Here is a 14,286-nt window from a genome sequence, read left to right as displayed (position 1 = left end):
ACATGGCAAAATGATTTCTTTCTAATTTCAATACATATCAAAAATGAAACATTTTTAGGAACTGTCAAATTCATATTAAATATGAAAAAGTACTGTGAATAAACTACTTTAAATTAAATTCAATCCACAAGTTTGAAAAGGCTCCTTGCCACTAGCCTTGTTGGCTTGAGTTTTCTTTTCCATGCTCTGACTGAACTATGCAAAAATATCCATCAAGGAAGAATTGTAGATATTTCCAAACAAGTTCTTCATAAAGATAGAAGAGGTGAAATTTTCGCTATCATTTTATGTTGCAACTCCAAGTTCATCATGAAGCTGACAGTGCTCATGATGTTTCTACTGAAGTTCATGACATCTACTTTGGTGGCATATTACTTTCACTCCCCAGTGAGAACATGGCATCTTGATTTGTCTTGGGCAAAAATGTCTCTGAACTTGCTTTTTCTGTTAGTAGGAATTGTATCTCACTGAACCCCTCTGCTGATCTTGGACCTGCAGGTAATTTGTTGCAAAGTCCTGGAGCAGGAAAGGCCTATGGCAATGCCTCACAAGTTTACACCAAAAGTCCTGGTTGGCCTTCTCTGAGCAAACTGCATCCAGTTTGCCTTGGTCCTTCTCTTAAGCATTTGATCAATAGCTCATGAGTTTCCAGATGGCCCAAATTAATGCCCAAGTCACCCTAAAGGAAACCATCCTTAAAAGAATGGAAGCAAGAACTATAGATTTTCTATGACAATTTCAGAAGCATCTTATGGGTGAAAAGAAGTTGGATTTAGAGACATCTCAATCACCCACTTGGCATTCCTGTCCCTCCAGAATTTGAGTGTGGACCTGCATGTAAAATCTACCATGTCGAAATTGCATGGCCTAAACTAAATTTATGATTAATGAATCTTCTGTGTGATATTAGCTCTATGTGGCACATCTGCTGCATTTTAGATTTTACAAGTACAGAGCCTGTATTTTAAGTTCACACATTGATAATTGGCAGCCTGGAGGCATAACAAACTGCTTTGCAGCACGTAGCCTCTGTGAGTTGTGGTGTTAATTTGAACCAGTCCTTAATCTGTGTATCTAAAAAGGAAAGTTAATGTTCACACAATTAAAGGGAAAGAATATCACCCAATCATGGATTTTAGCCAATTTGGGGGGTGGGGACAAAAAACTTCACACTCTGAAATTACCACCTCCATGTTTGTTCCTAGATGAGGTATGACTTTGAGACATGAATGTATGTTATTTCATAAATGGGCGCAGCACTTCATCTTCATTGAAAATCCAGGAAATGATTTCCCTAAACCACTCTTCTACCACAGTAGATTAACAAGTTATCAAACTGAGAATCGGTGGCTTTAGGGGTCCAAAGAGAGCAACCTGGGGTCACAATAGCAGACTCTACATTTCAGCTCTAACTATTTCACCTCCATAGATCAAGTTAGCCTGACAAGTACATATTTGGTTTAAGATATCAGAAGAACTGTATCAGTAGCAGCCTGACTGAGGACCTTATCACATTAGGATGCACTCAGTTTCTGAGACTGTTTGAGAATGATTTCGAACAGGTCCCATCACATGACATTTGCCCCATCCTGTCAGTATTCTGTCAGATTCAGTCTGCAAAGCATTGCAGAAACGGGTTATTTGCAGACAGAATTCTAATAATGTTTTTTGAAATACCATGAATTCTTCCATAACTGAAGTGCTGTTTTTATGTGTGATAGGAAAATCTGTATGCATCCCATCAGCAATGATATATTTTTAAAAAGTCACAGAGTGATATAAGGAGAATTTGAATCAATTGGGAAGAGCCAGCCTTCCACAGTGTGATGAGTCAAAGCGCGATATTTTCTAATCATAAGAATCATAATAATCATCTGTAATGGAGAAAGTGTGCATCTCGTCTCACTACAGTATGCATCCAGTCCTAAAAAAATATAGGATGCATACTGATATAAACACATTATATCCCAATGTGATAAGGTCTTAAGTCCAAACATCATTTGGAGAGCCCTTTTTTCACTACTGACACTTTCCCAGGTATTTTGGAGGGAACAGAAGAGAGGGCCTTTCCTGTGGCCGCTCCCAAACTTTGGACCTATCTCTATTAGGAGGTTAGGATGGGTCCCTACTTATTGTTCTTCTATTGACAAGTGAAAGATTTCTTATTATAGCAGGCTTTTAGGAATGGACTGCAATTGGCTATTAATCATTGGATTGTTTTGCTTTCAATTTTCAGTGTTTTGACCAATTTAACCGTTTCAATTTCAAAGACTGTATGTGCAAGCACATGTGTGTTTTTACTGGTGTCTTGTATGCTTTTAAACTACTCTGGTTTTGATAAATTAACCACCTTGAGTCCCAATACTGGGGAAAATATGGGATAGAAATTTATAACATAAAATATATTATATGGTGTATGTGCATGGTGGGGGAGCATTACTTCCCGCCATGCCTTGCCAACACACACAACATGGAGAATTTGTAGCAACTAATTTTCAGAAAATATGGAACATGGTGAAACTTAAATCTGTATGCATATAAATGAAGATGGGAAAAGTTACCTGCTGACATATACTTCTTAGCACATATCTAGCATATTCACTGAGACTAGCAGTTTCTATGGAGACAGGTTTTCCACATGATTTCAAAGAATGTGATGAAGCATCCCACATCTCATCATCATTAAGGTCACCTAGTAATCTTCGTACTGAGTAATCAGATTTTTTCAGAGATGGGATACTGTTGCTTCCAATTTCAGCATCACCTACAGTGCAGAAATAGCAAAAAGATGAACAGGCTGATGGGTCTTTTAAATATTACTTGGGTTTGGGCTGCATGCTCTTTTAGTTTATCCTTACTCAATATGATTCAATTCCTGTACTATTTCCAGAAATTGTTTCAGTGTTGTCATTTAATTCTTGTGCATCCCTTTCCCAAAATGTTTGTTTAGAACCAGAAGTGTTTTGTATATTTGGGTTTTTTTTTCAGATTTCCATATTTGCATGTACATACACAAATCTAAACTGAAAATTCATTTATGCACATAGTCTAAATGTAATTTTATACATAACCATACACCGTAGTTTAAAACTTTTTGTACACTAAACCATCTGGATGGAAAGGTTCTTACTCTCCCAGCCACCCATGTGGACAATTTTGGAATGTCTCAGATTTCAGAATTCCAGATTAGTATACTCAACCAGATTAGCTTTCTGACTATTTCCCCATTGGAGTGCTTGATATAATGAATATTTCCAAAATGTTTTATAAGGTTTTCATATACATGTGTGTATATATCCACCTTGAATTTCTTTTTTGGAAAGAATGGGGATTTCTTTGATTGATAAAATATCAATACCTGGAAGTTATCACCTAAATAGGAGAAAATACAGAAGTACTCAGTAGTAATACCAGTTAGTTAAGATGAATGTATATAAACCTCTAGTGTCACAGCCATAATTCTTGGTAACAGCTCCTGGGAAGCATGAGCTACAGAATGCAATTGCACCGGTGTCCTGATACTTCCATGCTATAGGTAAGCGGCTGGCCAGTGTGATGGAATAGATGGATAGAATGATGGATGAAAACCCAGCTTTTAGTATGATCCAGGAGTCTTCTAATTTGTAATATTACATGAAAATGTGTCATATACTATTAGAATGTATGATAAATGCTTGAAAAGTTGGAACTGAAATGCAACAGGAGGTAATGCTTTAAGTTCTGTCCATCTTTCAAAGAAAAAATTGAATAATTTAGTAGGTTTCGGGCCATACTTCTGTGCATGCAGACCTGAAAAGAAGTTCTTTAAAGTCAATGCAACTTAATTCTAATCGCCATATACAGGATTGCTGTATTAAATCATGAAACACATAAAACATAATCTTACCAAGCATCAGTATTGCTTTCAGAACAGCAAACACTGCTCCCACTTCTATGCTGTTATGAGCAGCAGTCAAAAGACGGCGGTCGCAAGATGACCGAATTTCCAGAAAAGGTTTCCCTGAGAAAACAGAGAAACATCTGCACTAATTTGTTTAGAAACATTTTTTCTATATATAAGATAAGCATATTGCAAATTCTTCCCCAGGATCCATACTATGCCACAATAATGAAACTTACTAGGTGACATTAATTTTTCATGGGCTCACCTGTTCTGCAGGATTCTTGTGAAGATAAAGGAGAAAGAATTAAAACTATCCACCTTTTGCTCACCAGAGAAAAAAAATGGAAATACAGTAGAGTCTCACTTATCCAACATAAACGGGCCGGCAGAATGTAGGATAAGCAAATATGTTGGATAATAAGGAGGGATTAAGGAAAAACCTATTAAACATCAAATTAGGTTATGATTTTACAAATTAAGCACCCAAACATCATATTATACAACAAATTTGACAGAAAAAGCAGTTCAATACGAAATAATGTTATGTAGTAATTACAGTATTTACCAATTTAGCACCAAAATATCACGATTTATTGAAAACATCGACTACAAAAATTGTTGGATAATCCAGAACGTTGGATAAGTGGGTGTTGGATAAGTGAGACTCTACTGTAAATGCAACTAAGGATACATCTATGTTATAGAACTAAAGCAGTTTGACATCACTCTAACAGTCATGGCTGAATGACACGGAATCATAAGGGTTCTAGTTTTACAAGGTCTTTACCCTTCTCTGTCTAAGAGTGCTCATACCTCACCAATCTCCAACTTCTTGGATTTCACAGCATTCTGCCATGACAGTTAAAGTAGTGCCAGACTGAACTGCTGTAATTCTACAGTACAGATAGAGCCAAAATCACTATAAAAGCAGCATGCCCTTATTCTTAAATTAATAGCTAGATCCCTGGTAAATCAAAGGATCTACTCTAAATACTCTAATGACTTCATCACATGAATAATTTTCAGTGTTGTAAGACGCTTTTACCCCAGTTGAACCATGGAGCTCCACACCACCCATCAGACGACACAGGCTTACTATTGGCAGGGCTCCGTGGCCCAACGAAGGTAAAAGTGTGTTACCATGCTGCCCCGGGAACACAGGAGGCTTCCTGTGTTCCATTTGAAACCACCTGCGTAGCATAGGGGGAAGCCACATGGCAATGCTTCCCCATGTGTGATAGAGAAGTATCGCTGCCGGCAAGGCGGGGCATAGGTGCTGGGGTTACCCCGCCACCTTGCCGATTCACCATGAAGGCTGGGAAAATGATCCAGGGGACCACATCAATGTGATGAGGTCCTAAGTCTGGATTCAACACTGTGTCTTTGAGGTTTAGAGTCTAAAGAACAAAACAGAATGGGTTGAAGTCTAATATAATAATCATCCACAATACAGCAATACAGTCTCAGACATTTATCTGATTATATATTTCTAGTCTAGAATGCAATTTCAGATCTCTGCTTTCTGATGGACAACTCTATCAAAAAATTGCTCAGTAACCATAGCCTTTCCAGGTTCTCAGACTGACTCCCTCAGAGCCTTCCAGTAGGATTCTGAACTGAGATTTTCCAAGTCTCAGATTAATACTCTTACCAAAATACTGGTTCTCAAATGAAAAGACAAGGAGCAAGTCAACAAATGGATTTCGAGAATTTACCATTTGGTAAAACAGAAACTTCAGGAGTTCGAAAAAGGTGCAACAGAAGTCTGCATGTCATCCTTGCCCCTGGCTCAGCATCTGGATCTCCACAGGCTGAAGATAAGAATATCATCATAATACAAGAAAATAACATCTCATTCTTTGTATGTCCAAGGTGATCTCCTTGGACTAATCTATGGCACTTGTCAAACAAAAATAGAAAACAATTTCTGAAAAAGCAATATTGAGGAATTTTTTAGAACAATCAAAATAATGAAATACCTGAAAGTTAAGTCCTGGAATGAGATTTTCATTTTTTTCTTGAAGGTAATTTTCTGTCCATTTTTTCAAGTTAAATGTTATTTTATTTAAAACTAAAATATATGAAATTTAAATGAATTCGAAGCTTAATATATAATTATAAAAAAATGGTTTATGTAATCAATATATTAGCAATCCATTCAAAACAGGACACAAAACAGACAAATTTGGAACAGGGGAAAATAAATAAAATACAATTATTATCTAGTTCACTTCTGCTTTAATTGCAAATCTATGGATATAGCCAGAGAACAAAAGAAAACACATTGGAAGGTAATCATAGTAGTATTTCCCTGCTCCAAGTGAATTACTCCCATCATTCACATATTTATATCAATATGCAATGTGTTTAGAGTCTCCTGGCAACCTTAACCTTTTAAAAAGATGCTAGAAACTGTCAACCTTTAAAAGATTACTAAACATATAGGAAAAACCTTTATGTCACAGCACTGCTTTCCTGGAGCCACAGTTAACTCACCTGCTGTAAGTAAAGAAGGAAGTGCAACATGTTGAACGACATCCTCCAGGAAAAAGCACTGGCGAGCTATGAGTATTGCAACAAAAGTGGCCAATGAATCATGGAAGGACAGATCGCTGACCTTAAAGGAAGAACAGTGGCATCAGTTTGCTTCAAGTGATCTCACTGCAGAGAAGCGTAACAATATTATTTTATTAAGACCAAAGAATGACTGAGAGAAAACATCACAAACCAGATAGTGGCTTGTATCGTTGAGTCCATTTTTAATAGATAAAAAATAAACCTGCCAGCTATGGACAAGACTAGTTTCAATTAAATAAATTGTTCATATGTGAGCGAGGGGAGGGTGTGTGTGTGTGTGTGTGCGTGCGCGCGCGCATGTGTGTGTACAATACAGGCAATGTGGATACAAAGAGAACAAAAAATGAATTCCAGATTATATGAGCCTTGATTGAATATATACATTTCATTTTCCAGTCTTTCCAGAAAGATGCTATACACAAGTAATGGGCAGTTCATAGCCCTCATATATTTCTGGATAGCAACTCTAATAGTTTCTTTAAAAAATAGTCAATTTTGAAAGAAGATGGAAGTCTCAATAAAACAATATCTGGAAGACCAAGATATTACCCATGTCTGCTGCCACTTCTTGGTACATTGAACACAGAAGTGGACATAATTTTGTCCTCTAGATCAGTGTTTCTCAAACTATTTTTATCACACATAACACTATAAAATCTGCTAAACCTATTGAAGTTCCCTTAAATCTTTATGTCCCCTCCCCTTTTCCTTCCATAGCTAAAATACTTATTTTTCAAATTAAGTATAAAAAAGATATTTACTAAATTTATATTACATATTTTGTACAGGGAATATATTTTAATTTTGCAATATTTAAAAATTGTTAATTGAAAATTAGAGAAAAACTAGAAACATTGTAAAGTCCGCAATTCAAAATAATAACAAAGTTCATTTAAAAAAAAGGTTTTTAATGAGATGGATAACCCTGATAACCCTTTGCTGAACCCTGTTTGAGAACCACTGTTTTAGAGGATGCTGGACTGCAGTTTCAATATTTTTTAGCTAGTATAGCTAATGATGAGAGATAAGCTGACAGAGAAAACACAAGCGATCTGTCTCAATATCTCTATACTGAATAGGAGGAGCTCTCTAGAGCTTCATGGAGTCCTTCCCAACCTAAACTACAACTGTACATTAATCACACATTTGCGTTGACAGAAAATCATAGGCTATTGTCATATCTGACCAAGCACACTGGAGCATATCCTTGCACCCCAAACTGTACTTGCAACCACCGCTTGCCTTGGATAGTGGAAAACTATTGACTGCTACGACAAATGTGGAATTAAATCAGACCACTAACCAGTAATACCTTTGTTTGGCACTACACCACGTACAGTGACAAATAAAGGGTTTCCAAAACTGATATTAAATTAAACCATTCCAGAATAGCTTTACCATTCATGGGTTGTCATAGTTATTTTGGACATTCTTGACAGAGTGATTCTACACAAGAATCTGAAAGCGTGATGGCTGTATAATGGAACCAGATTAAGGCACATAGGGATGGCATTGAGGGCTAATGTAGCAGTTTGATTTTTATGACTGTTTTACTGATGTTGATGTCTTATTGATGTGATAAATTGTTTTTACTGTTTTATTGCTGTGATTGTACTTTTATGTCGGGCATGGCCCCATGTAAGCCACCGAGTCCCTCCGGGGAGATGGGGCAGGGTATAAAAATAAAGTTGTTGTTGTTGTTGTTGTTGTTGTTGTTGTTATTATTATTATTATTATTATTATTATTATTATTATTATTATCATCCTTGCTTCAAGGAGTGTTTAGCAGCTCACTGTACTATTTCAAAATGGAAAAATGTGGGAAAAGAGGGAAATACTTTAATGCATTTATTTTGTCAAGAAAAAAAGGCAAAAGGGACAATTTCATCTAGTTCAACTCTTTATGCCTTCAGGATACCAAATTGTCCCTAAAACAGGGAAGGGGTTTAATGGAGAAGATAAAACTTCAAACACTGTCCTGTCTTTCTTATATTTTCTTAAACTTTCCATTTTTTTAGAACTTTGGGTATTTCTTTTTTATTTAAAATATTTATATTCGGCATCAATAACTTGGCACCAAAATAATACTATGCTGGTGCCAATTGGGCCTCAAAGGGGTGGTGATCTATGGGAGTGAAGGACCTGTCATATTTCCACACACATGTATTCCTCCCACTGGTGGGATATACAAAAATCTGGAAAAGGTAAGATAATTCTAAAAGCCACCTTTAATATCTAGTCCAGGGATAGACAACTTGGTCTGAAGGCCAATTTTCTGCCTGTGTGATCCTGAAGGAGTTGTGTGGACTACTAAACATGGAAACAAATGGAGGGAATGGGACATCCATCATCTATTTATTTATGCATTATATTTCCTGTCTTTCTCCCAATATAGGATCCAAAATGGCTTACAATATAAGTTAAAACAAAACAGCCAGAACAATAGATAATAGAAAAAATTAAATGAGCATTAAACAACTAATTCAATCAAACCATTAATTCCAACGTTATCAGAACACACTCATACATTATATATTAAAAAATGTGTATTTGATTACTTAACCTTATTTATTTATATTATTTAAATTCATACTCTTCTTTTCTCGGGGTATAAAATCAAAGATGGTGGAGTTTTGTTAGTTTGATTTTTTTTTCTTTTTTTACATTACACAGTTCTAGATGGGTCTCTCCACCTATCTTAACAATTCTAAACAATTTTTCACTACTCCTGGTGACTTTCAAGAGCCAAAACAAAATAAATGTGAAGGAGCATAGGAGTGTCAGGCAAAAAAAGTTTGGGGGAACACATTTTGCCCATCGATACAAGTGGTTATCTATGTTTAACAGCATCATTGGTACTTACATCCACACTACAGAGAAGGTCATTAAATCCCCAGACATGGTTTGATGAGCAGCAAAGGGCTTTTAAGACACCTAACCATTCTGCGCTTAGCACTGTACAGCAAGCGGTTAACTCTGCACACAAGTTGGCAATGTCATTGATTCTAGAAGACAAAAGGAACAAAAGGAGAGATATACTGGCCAATATTGTAATCTACCAAGAGAAGATTAATGCCTTGAAGGCAGCCATGAAATATATTGCATCTATATGATAACCAAATGCTTGTTTGTCTGGTATACTATAACAATTCATTTGCTTGATCACAAAATGACCAGACAGTGTTATCTGATGAGACAAAAACAAAGGCTACAGTAAGGTTTTGGGTCCAATCTGTCAACTACACCACAGATTTCTTTATTGTTTTTCTAGAATATAGATTCATAAATTTTGACCATGCCTGTCATCCCAATCATTTTTGTGCAAGTTCAAGAATAAACAGTGAACTTCAGCACTTCTTTATTTTAAAAACCTGCTATTTTGTATTCATTTTGCATGCATAGTACTTGGTATATAATATATTTTAAGGATTGTGGGTGCTACCACTCACTTTTGTTTAATAAAAAATCATAAGCAAAACCAGTAACATCAACCTAGTAAATACTAACAATACTCATTGCCAAGGGGGAAAAAAGCAATGCTTAAGAAGTAAAGTGTCAAGCAGTGAGTCAAAAAGACACATAACAGCATCCCATTTCTTCTTCCTCTGTTTAGTAATTTCCTTTAAAAGGATATACAATACCAAAAAATAAAAGTTAGGTCTCATACTGGGATCCTAAGTAACATCTCTATTCAGAAATGCTGAAGACTTTCAAAGATCAAATCACATCCAAGAGTCTAATTTTATAAAATATATTTCCAATTCATTCTGAATAAGAAATTAGAGACAGGCAATGAATCCATTCTGTGTTTAAAATGTAAAAAATATACCCCACAAATACATAAAAGTGCTTACAAACACTAAAAATAAATGTACTGTCTGAAATTTATGCAATGAAGACATTGTCATAGAACACAGGAAGGGTCACACAGATTGGTAGTAAAGCCATTTTCAGTTCCTCTAACTCAAAATAGAATATGATACCCCCATTCAAGAAGAAAAGCAGTGCAATTCTTCATAACTGCACTTCCTCTATGATGAGGAATTTGAATGAGTCAATGAAGAATATAGTTTGGAAAAGTTACATTTTGGACAAAAACAAAAGTTTCTTTTTGTTTAGTTCACCTTTACGCCATAATAAAATATATCTTGCATTTTCACAGTGCTGTATATCTATTGCACTTCAAATGGTAACGGTACTAATTAAATCCATTTCAGTTCTAGATTATAACACAATAAATTGTGGAAAATCACAATTCATTTATAGAATACTTGTATAAATTAATGTAAAAATGAGACCTACCTAAAATATGATGAAAAAGGAAAAAAATTGAAATGAAAGACTCACAGCATTTTGAAATGCTCCTTACCTTCCTGCATCTTGATGCCCCATGCACACATTCATTAATGCATTACACACAAAGCTATAGCGACTAGGTGCATTGTCACTCAAGATCTTGCCCAAGACTGAATAGTTGAGGCTGCGAATGGAGGGATTCTCAATGAAGTCCAACATAAATTCTGGATCCCATAACAAATTAGAGTTTGAAGGCTGCACATTGCTGTAGATTGTTTGCTTCACTTTTGAGCAGGCACTACTAAATACAAAAGGGAGGTTTTAGGAGAAAAGATATCAAAACTTTATCTTCTACAAAAATATTTAAACTTTGCATAGTTACCAAACCCGCCACGAGCAACCTGGCTCTGAGAGGTCCTGCTTCAGTTCGGTTGTCTTGCCTATTTTGCCTTGCCTTGCTGCTCACTTGCAGCTCTGCTTTAGCTTTTGGCTTGTCTTGGCTTCTAGCATTGAATCTTTTGGAATTACCTTTATTTTCTTGATTCTTTTTATTTAGTGGGACTGGGAGTTGGAAAGTGTGGGTGGGTGGGTGCATGCATTTGGGAACTTGGGAGAAAAGAAAGAGCATCTCTTGGGTGTGTGGGTGTGCTTTTCTTTAAAACTATTAGGGTGGCTCTGAGCCTTAAGTCACTCTTTAGCTTCTTCCCCTCTCTACTCTCCATATATTTTTCTCTTCCCTCCCATCCTTTAGAATTTTTTTTAAAAAAGATCATTATTTATTATTATTATTATTCCAGCAAACAGCAAAGCCTCATTCTCATTTTCAAAAAACTACCTAGTATCTACCTACCTACCTAAACTTACCACCAATGCCTACTTATAATTTCATTCCTTTGCAAACAAGTTCTCTCACAACAACAACAACAACAACAACAACAACAATGTATAAAGGCATTGAAATCAACCATTTTATTGATGGAATACCTCAGTATGTCTTGGACCATTTCATAAAGTAGTGGTTCCCAACCTTTGGGTCCCCAAGTATTTTGGACTTCAACTCCCAGAAATCCCAACCTGCTTACCAGCTGTTAGGAACTGTGGAAGCTGAAGTCCAAAACACCTGGAGATTGAGAACCACTGGTATTAACTCGGCATGTCTAGGGCTCTGGTGCATGTGGAACATCTATAGGAGCAGTGCCTATTCACATGATATATCCATGAGTGGAGCTATATGCTTTGTGCAGTCTACACAATCTCAAATATATCAATATGTCAGATGCAAAAAACAACAACAGGATCTTCAACAACATATTCCCATGAAAACAGACTGTACTGAATGTACATCCAGGGCCGGTTGTTACTAGGCGGCCGCTGACGCGGCCGCCTCGGGCGCTGGCTGCTAGGGGCGCTGTCGAGGCGTCGACAGCGCCCCGTAGCGCCACCGACGCCTCCGGTGTTGGCGCGGGCCCGCGGGGCTTCAATCCCCGCGCCCACGCCAAACCGCGACAAGCACCTAGGCCATTTTGCCCTTAGTAACAAACTAAGGGCAAAAATGGCCTATCTGTGCTGTGCGCATGCGCACAGCCAGATAAGCCATTTTTGCCCTTAGTTTGTTGACTAAGGGCAAAATGGCCTAGGTGTGCTGTGCGCACGCGCACAGCACAGCTAGGCCATTCGGGCCTTACTTCCTGGTCGCGGCCGGCGATCGCCCGGGCGATCGCCGGCCGCGACCAGGAAGTAAGGCCCGAATGGCCTAGCTGTGCTGTGCGCGTGCGCACAGCACACCTAGGCCATTTTGCCCTTAGTAACAAACTAAGGGCAAAAATGGCTTATCTGGCTGTGCGCATGCGCACAGCCAGATAAGCCATTTTTGCCCTTAGTTTGTTACTAAGGGCAAAATGGCCTTACTTCCTGGTCGCGGCCGCCGATCGCCCGGGCGGCCGGCGGCCACGACCAGGAAGTAAGGCCCAAATGGGCTATCTGCGCTGTGCGCACGGGCACAGCGCAGATAGCCCATTTGGCCCTTCCTGGTCGCGGCCGCCGGCCGCCCGGGCGATCGGCGGCCGCGACCAGGAAGTAAGGCCCGAATGGCCTAGCTGTGCTGTGCGCGTGCGCACAGCATACCTAGGCCATTTTGCCCTTAGTCAACAAACTAAGGGCAAAAATGGCTTATCTGGCTGTGCGCATGCGCACTGCCAGATAGGCCATTTTTGCCCTTAGTTTGTTGACTAAGGGCAAAATGGCCTAGCTGTGCTGTGCGCATGCGCACAGCACAGCTAGGCCATTCGGGCCTTACTTCCTGGTCGCGGCCAGGGCACGGGGGGCGGGGCCAACTCTGGCCCCGCCCCCCGCACTATTCGCCCTGGCCCCGCCTCCCACACAGCGTGGGAGGCGGGGCCAGGGCGTGGGAGGCGGGGCCGGTGGCGGGGGCGCTTTTTAGCCCCCCGCTTAACATTTAAAAATATCTCCGGCCGGCCCTGTGTACATCATAATAATTTTCTTCTAGTCAGCTAGAGAATCACTCTGGGGGATTGCCCCAAGCTTGACACACGGAGGAAGCACATAAAAAATAACAGTATGCTTCAACTGAGAAAGGAAGGAAGCCTCAATTGAGTCTCCAGATTCTGGACTGAACTGACTATTAGAAAATTCTTGATTCTTGGAAATAACTGACAGATATAAGCAAATTCAGTAAACTGTTTATTCAGAAAAGCCTGAATGCAGCTGGCTAATTCAGAGCATTCAGTGTACCAATCTTCAGCTAATAAACAGAGATCAGCACTCTTCTGCATTCTTCCTTTACTTACTGCAATACATTTTGTGAATTAAAGCAGGCAGATTAAGCATTTCTGCAGTTACAAAGTGTTAGTGCTGTGATATTGCAGCTGGAATGAACCAGGAACATGATCATAATGCAATACATTATTCTCTCCATTATGGGACTCAAGGTTGCTCAAACTCTTTGTGTTCAATTTTTCAAACAATGTCTTCTCAAAGTGGCTAACACGCATGCACCTTCTACAAATACACAAATTAGTACAATCAATATGTAAATCCATGATGTTCTCAAATATTAAGACAGGAAGCACAGTATATGGTCCACATCATTTCTTTTATTTTCAGTCTCATTTTTCTGCTAGAAGATAATATCCTGTATATTGCTGAGCTGATCCCTAAAAAGTTTACATCTCATATGTACTCAGAAATCCAACTCTTTACCAATAATCAACAAATTACACTTTTAGTGGTCCGGTTTTTTGCTCTGTAGTGTCAGTTATATTGAGCAACAGACAATAATGAAACTTTGTGTGCTAAATGTTTTCTACACATTTCCAAATATTTTCCTTTTAACGAAAGCAGAACTTAGTATTACAGTTCCTGCTTTATCGGTAGATGTGTGCTTTTTTTAAAAAATACTTCTGAATTACAATGTTAAATAACTTTTTCGTACTGGAAAATTTATGCCCTGTGTACTTAAAAAACACTTTAAAACACAAAGGGATTTTCATCATGTTATCAGAAACTCTGGA

General features: G+C 38.2%; 1 protein-coding gene across 5 annotated transcripts in view; it reads right to left on the bottom strand.

Annotated features, from left to right (window-relative positions):
* med12l (mediator complex subunit 12L) overlaps nucleotides 1–14,286 on the bottom strand; it is a 178,650-nt gene that overhangs the window by 36,042 nt on the left and 128,322 nt on the right. For 4 of the 5 annotated variants that reach the window (XR_010004767.1, XM_008106169.3, XM_016992056.2 and 1 more), the window contains 6 exons: nucleotides 10,830–11,057; nucleotides 9,324–9,465; nucleotides 6,380–6,500; nucleotides 5,599–5,694; nucleotides 3,887–4,000; nucleotides 2,562–2,764 (listed from right to left, as the gene is read on the bottom strand). Coding sequence is in view for 4 of the 5 variants with exons in the window: in XM_008106169.3 (XP_008104376.2) it covers nucleotides 2,562–2,764; nucleotides 3,887–4,000; nucleotides 5,599–5,694; nucleotides 6,380–6,500; nucleotides 9,324–9,465; nucleotides 10,830–11,057 (904 nt within the window). In the remaining variant the exon portion in view is untranslated. The remainder of the gene's footprint in view (nucleotides 1–2,561; nucleotides 2,765–3,886; nucleotides 4,001–5,598; nucleotides 5,695–6,379; nucleotides 6,501–9,323; nucleotides 9,466–10,829; nucleotides 11,058–14,286) is intronic. The other variant, XM_062976678.1, reaches the window with a different exon arrangement.

Source organism: Anolis carolinensis, chromosome 3, assembly GCF_035594765.1.
Source record: "Anolis carolinensis isolate JA03-04 chromosome 3, rAnoCar3.1.pri, whole genome shotgun sequence".
Classification (NCBI taxonomy): Eukaryota; Metazoa; Chordata; class Lepidosauria; order Squamata; family Dactyloidae; genus Anolis; species Anolis carolinensis.
Note: the sequence above shows the minus strand (reverse complement) of the source record. Positions and strands in the feature narration are given on the sequence as shown.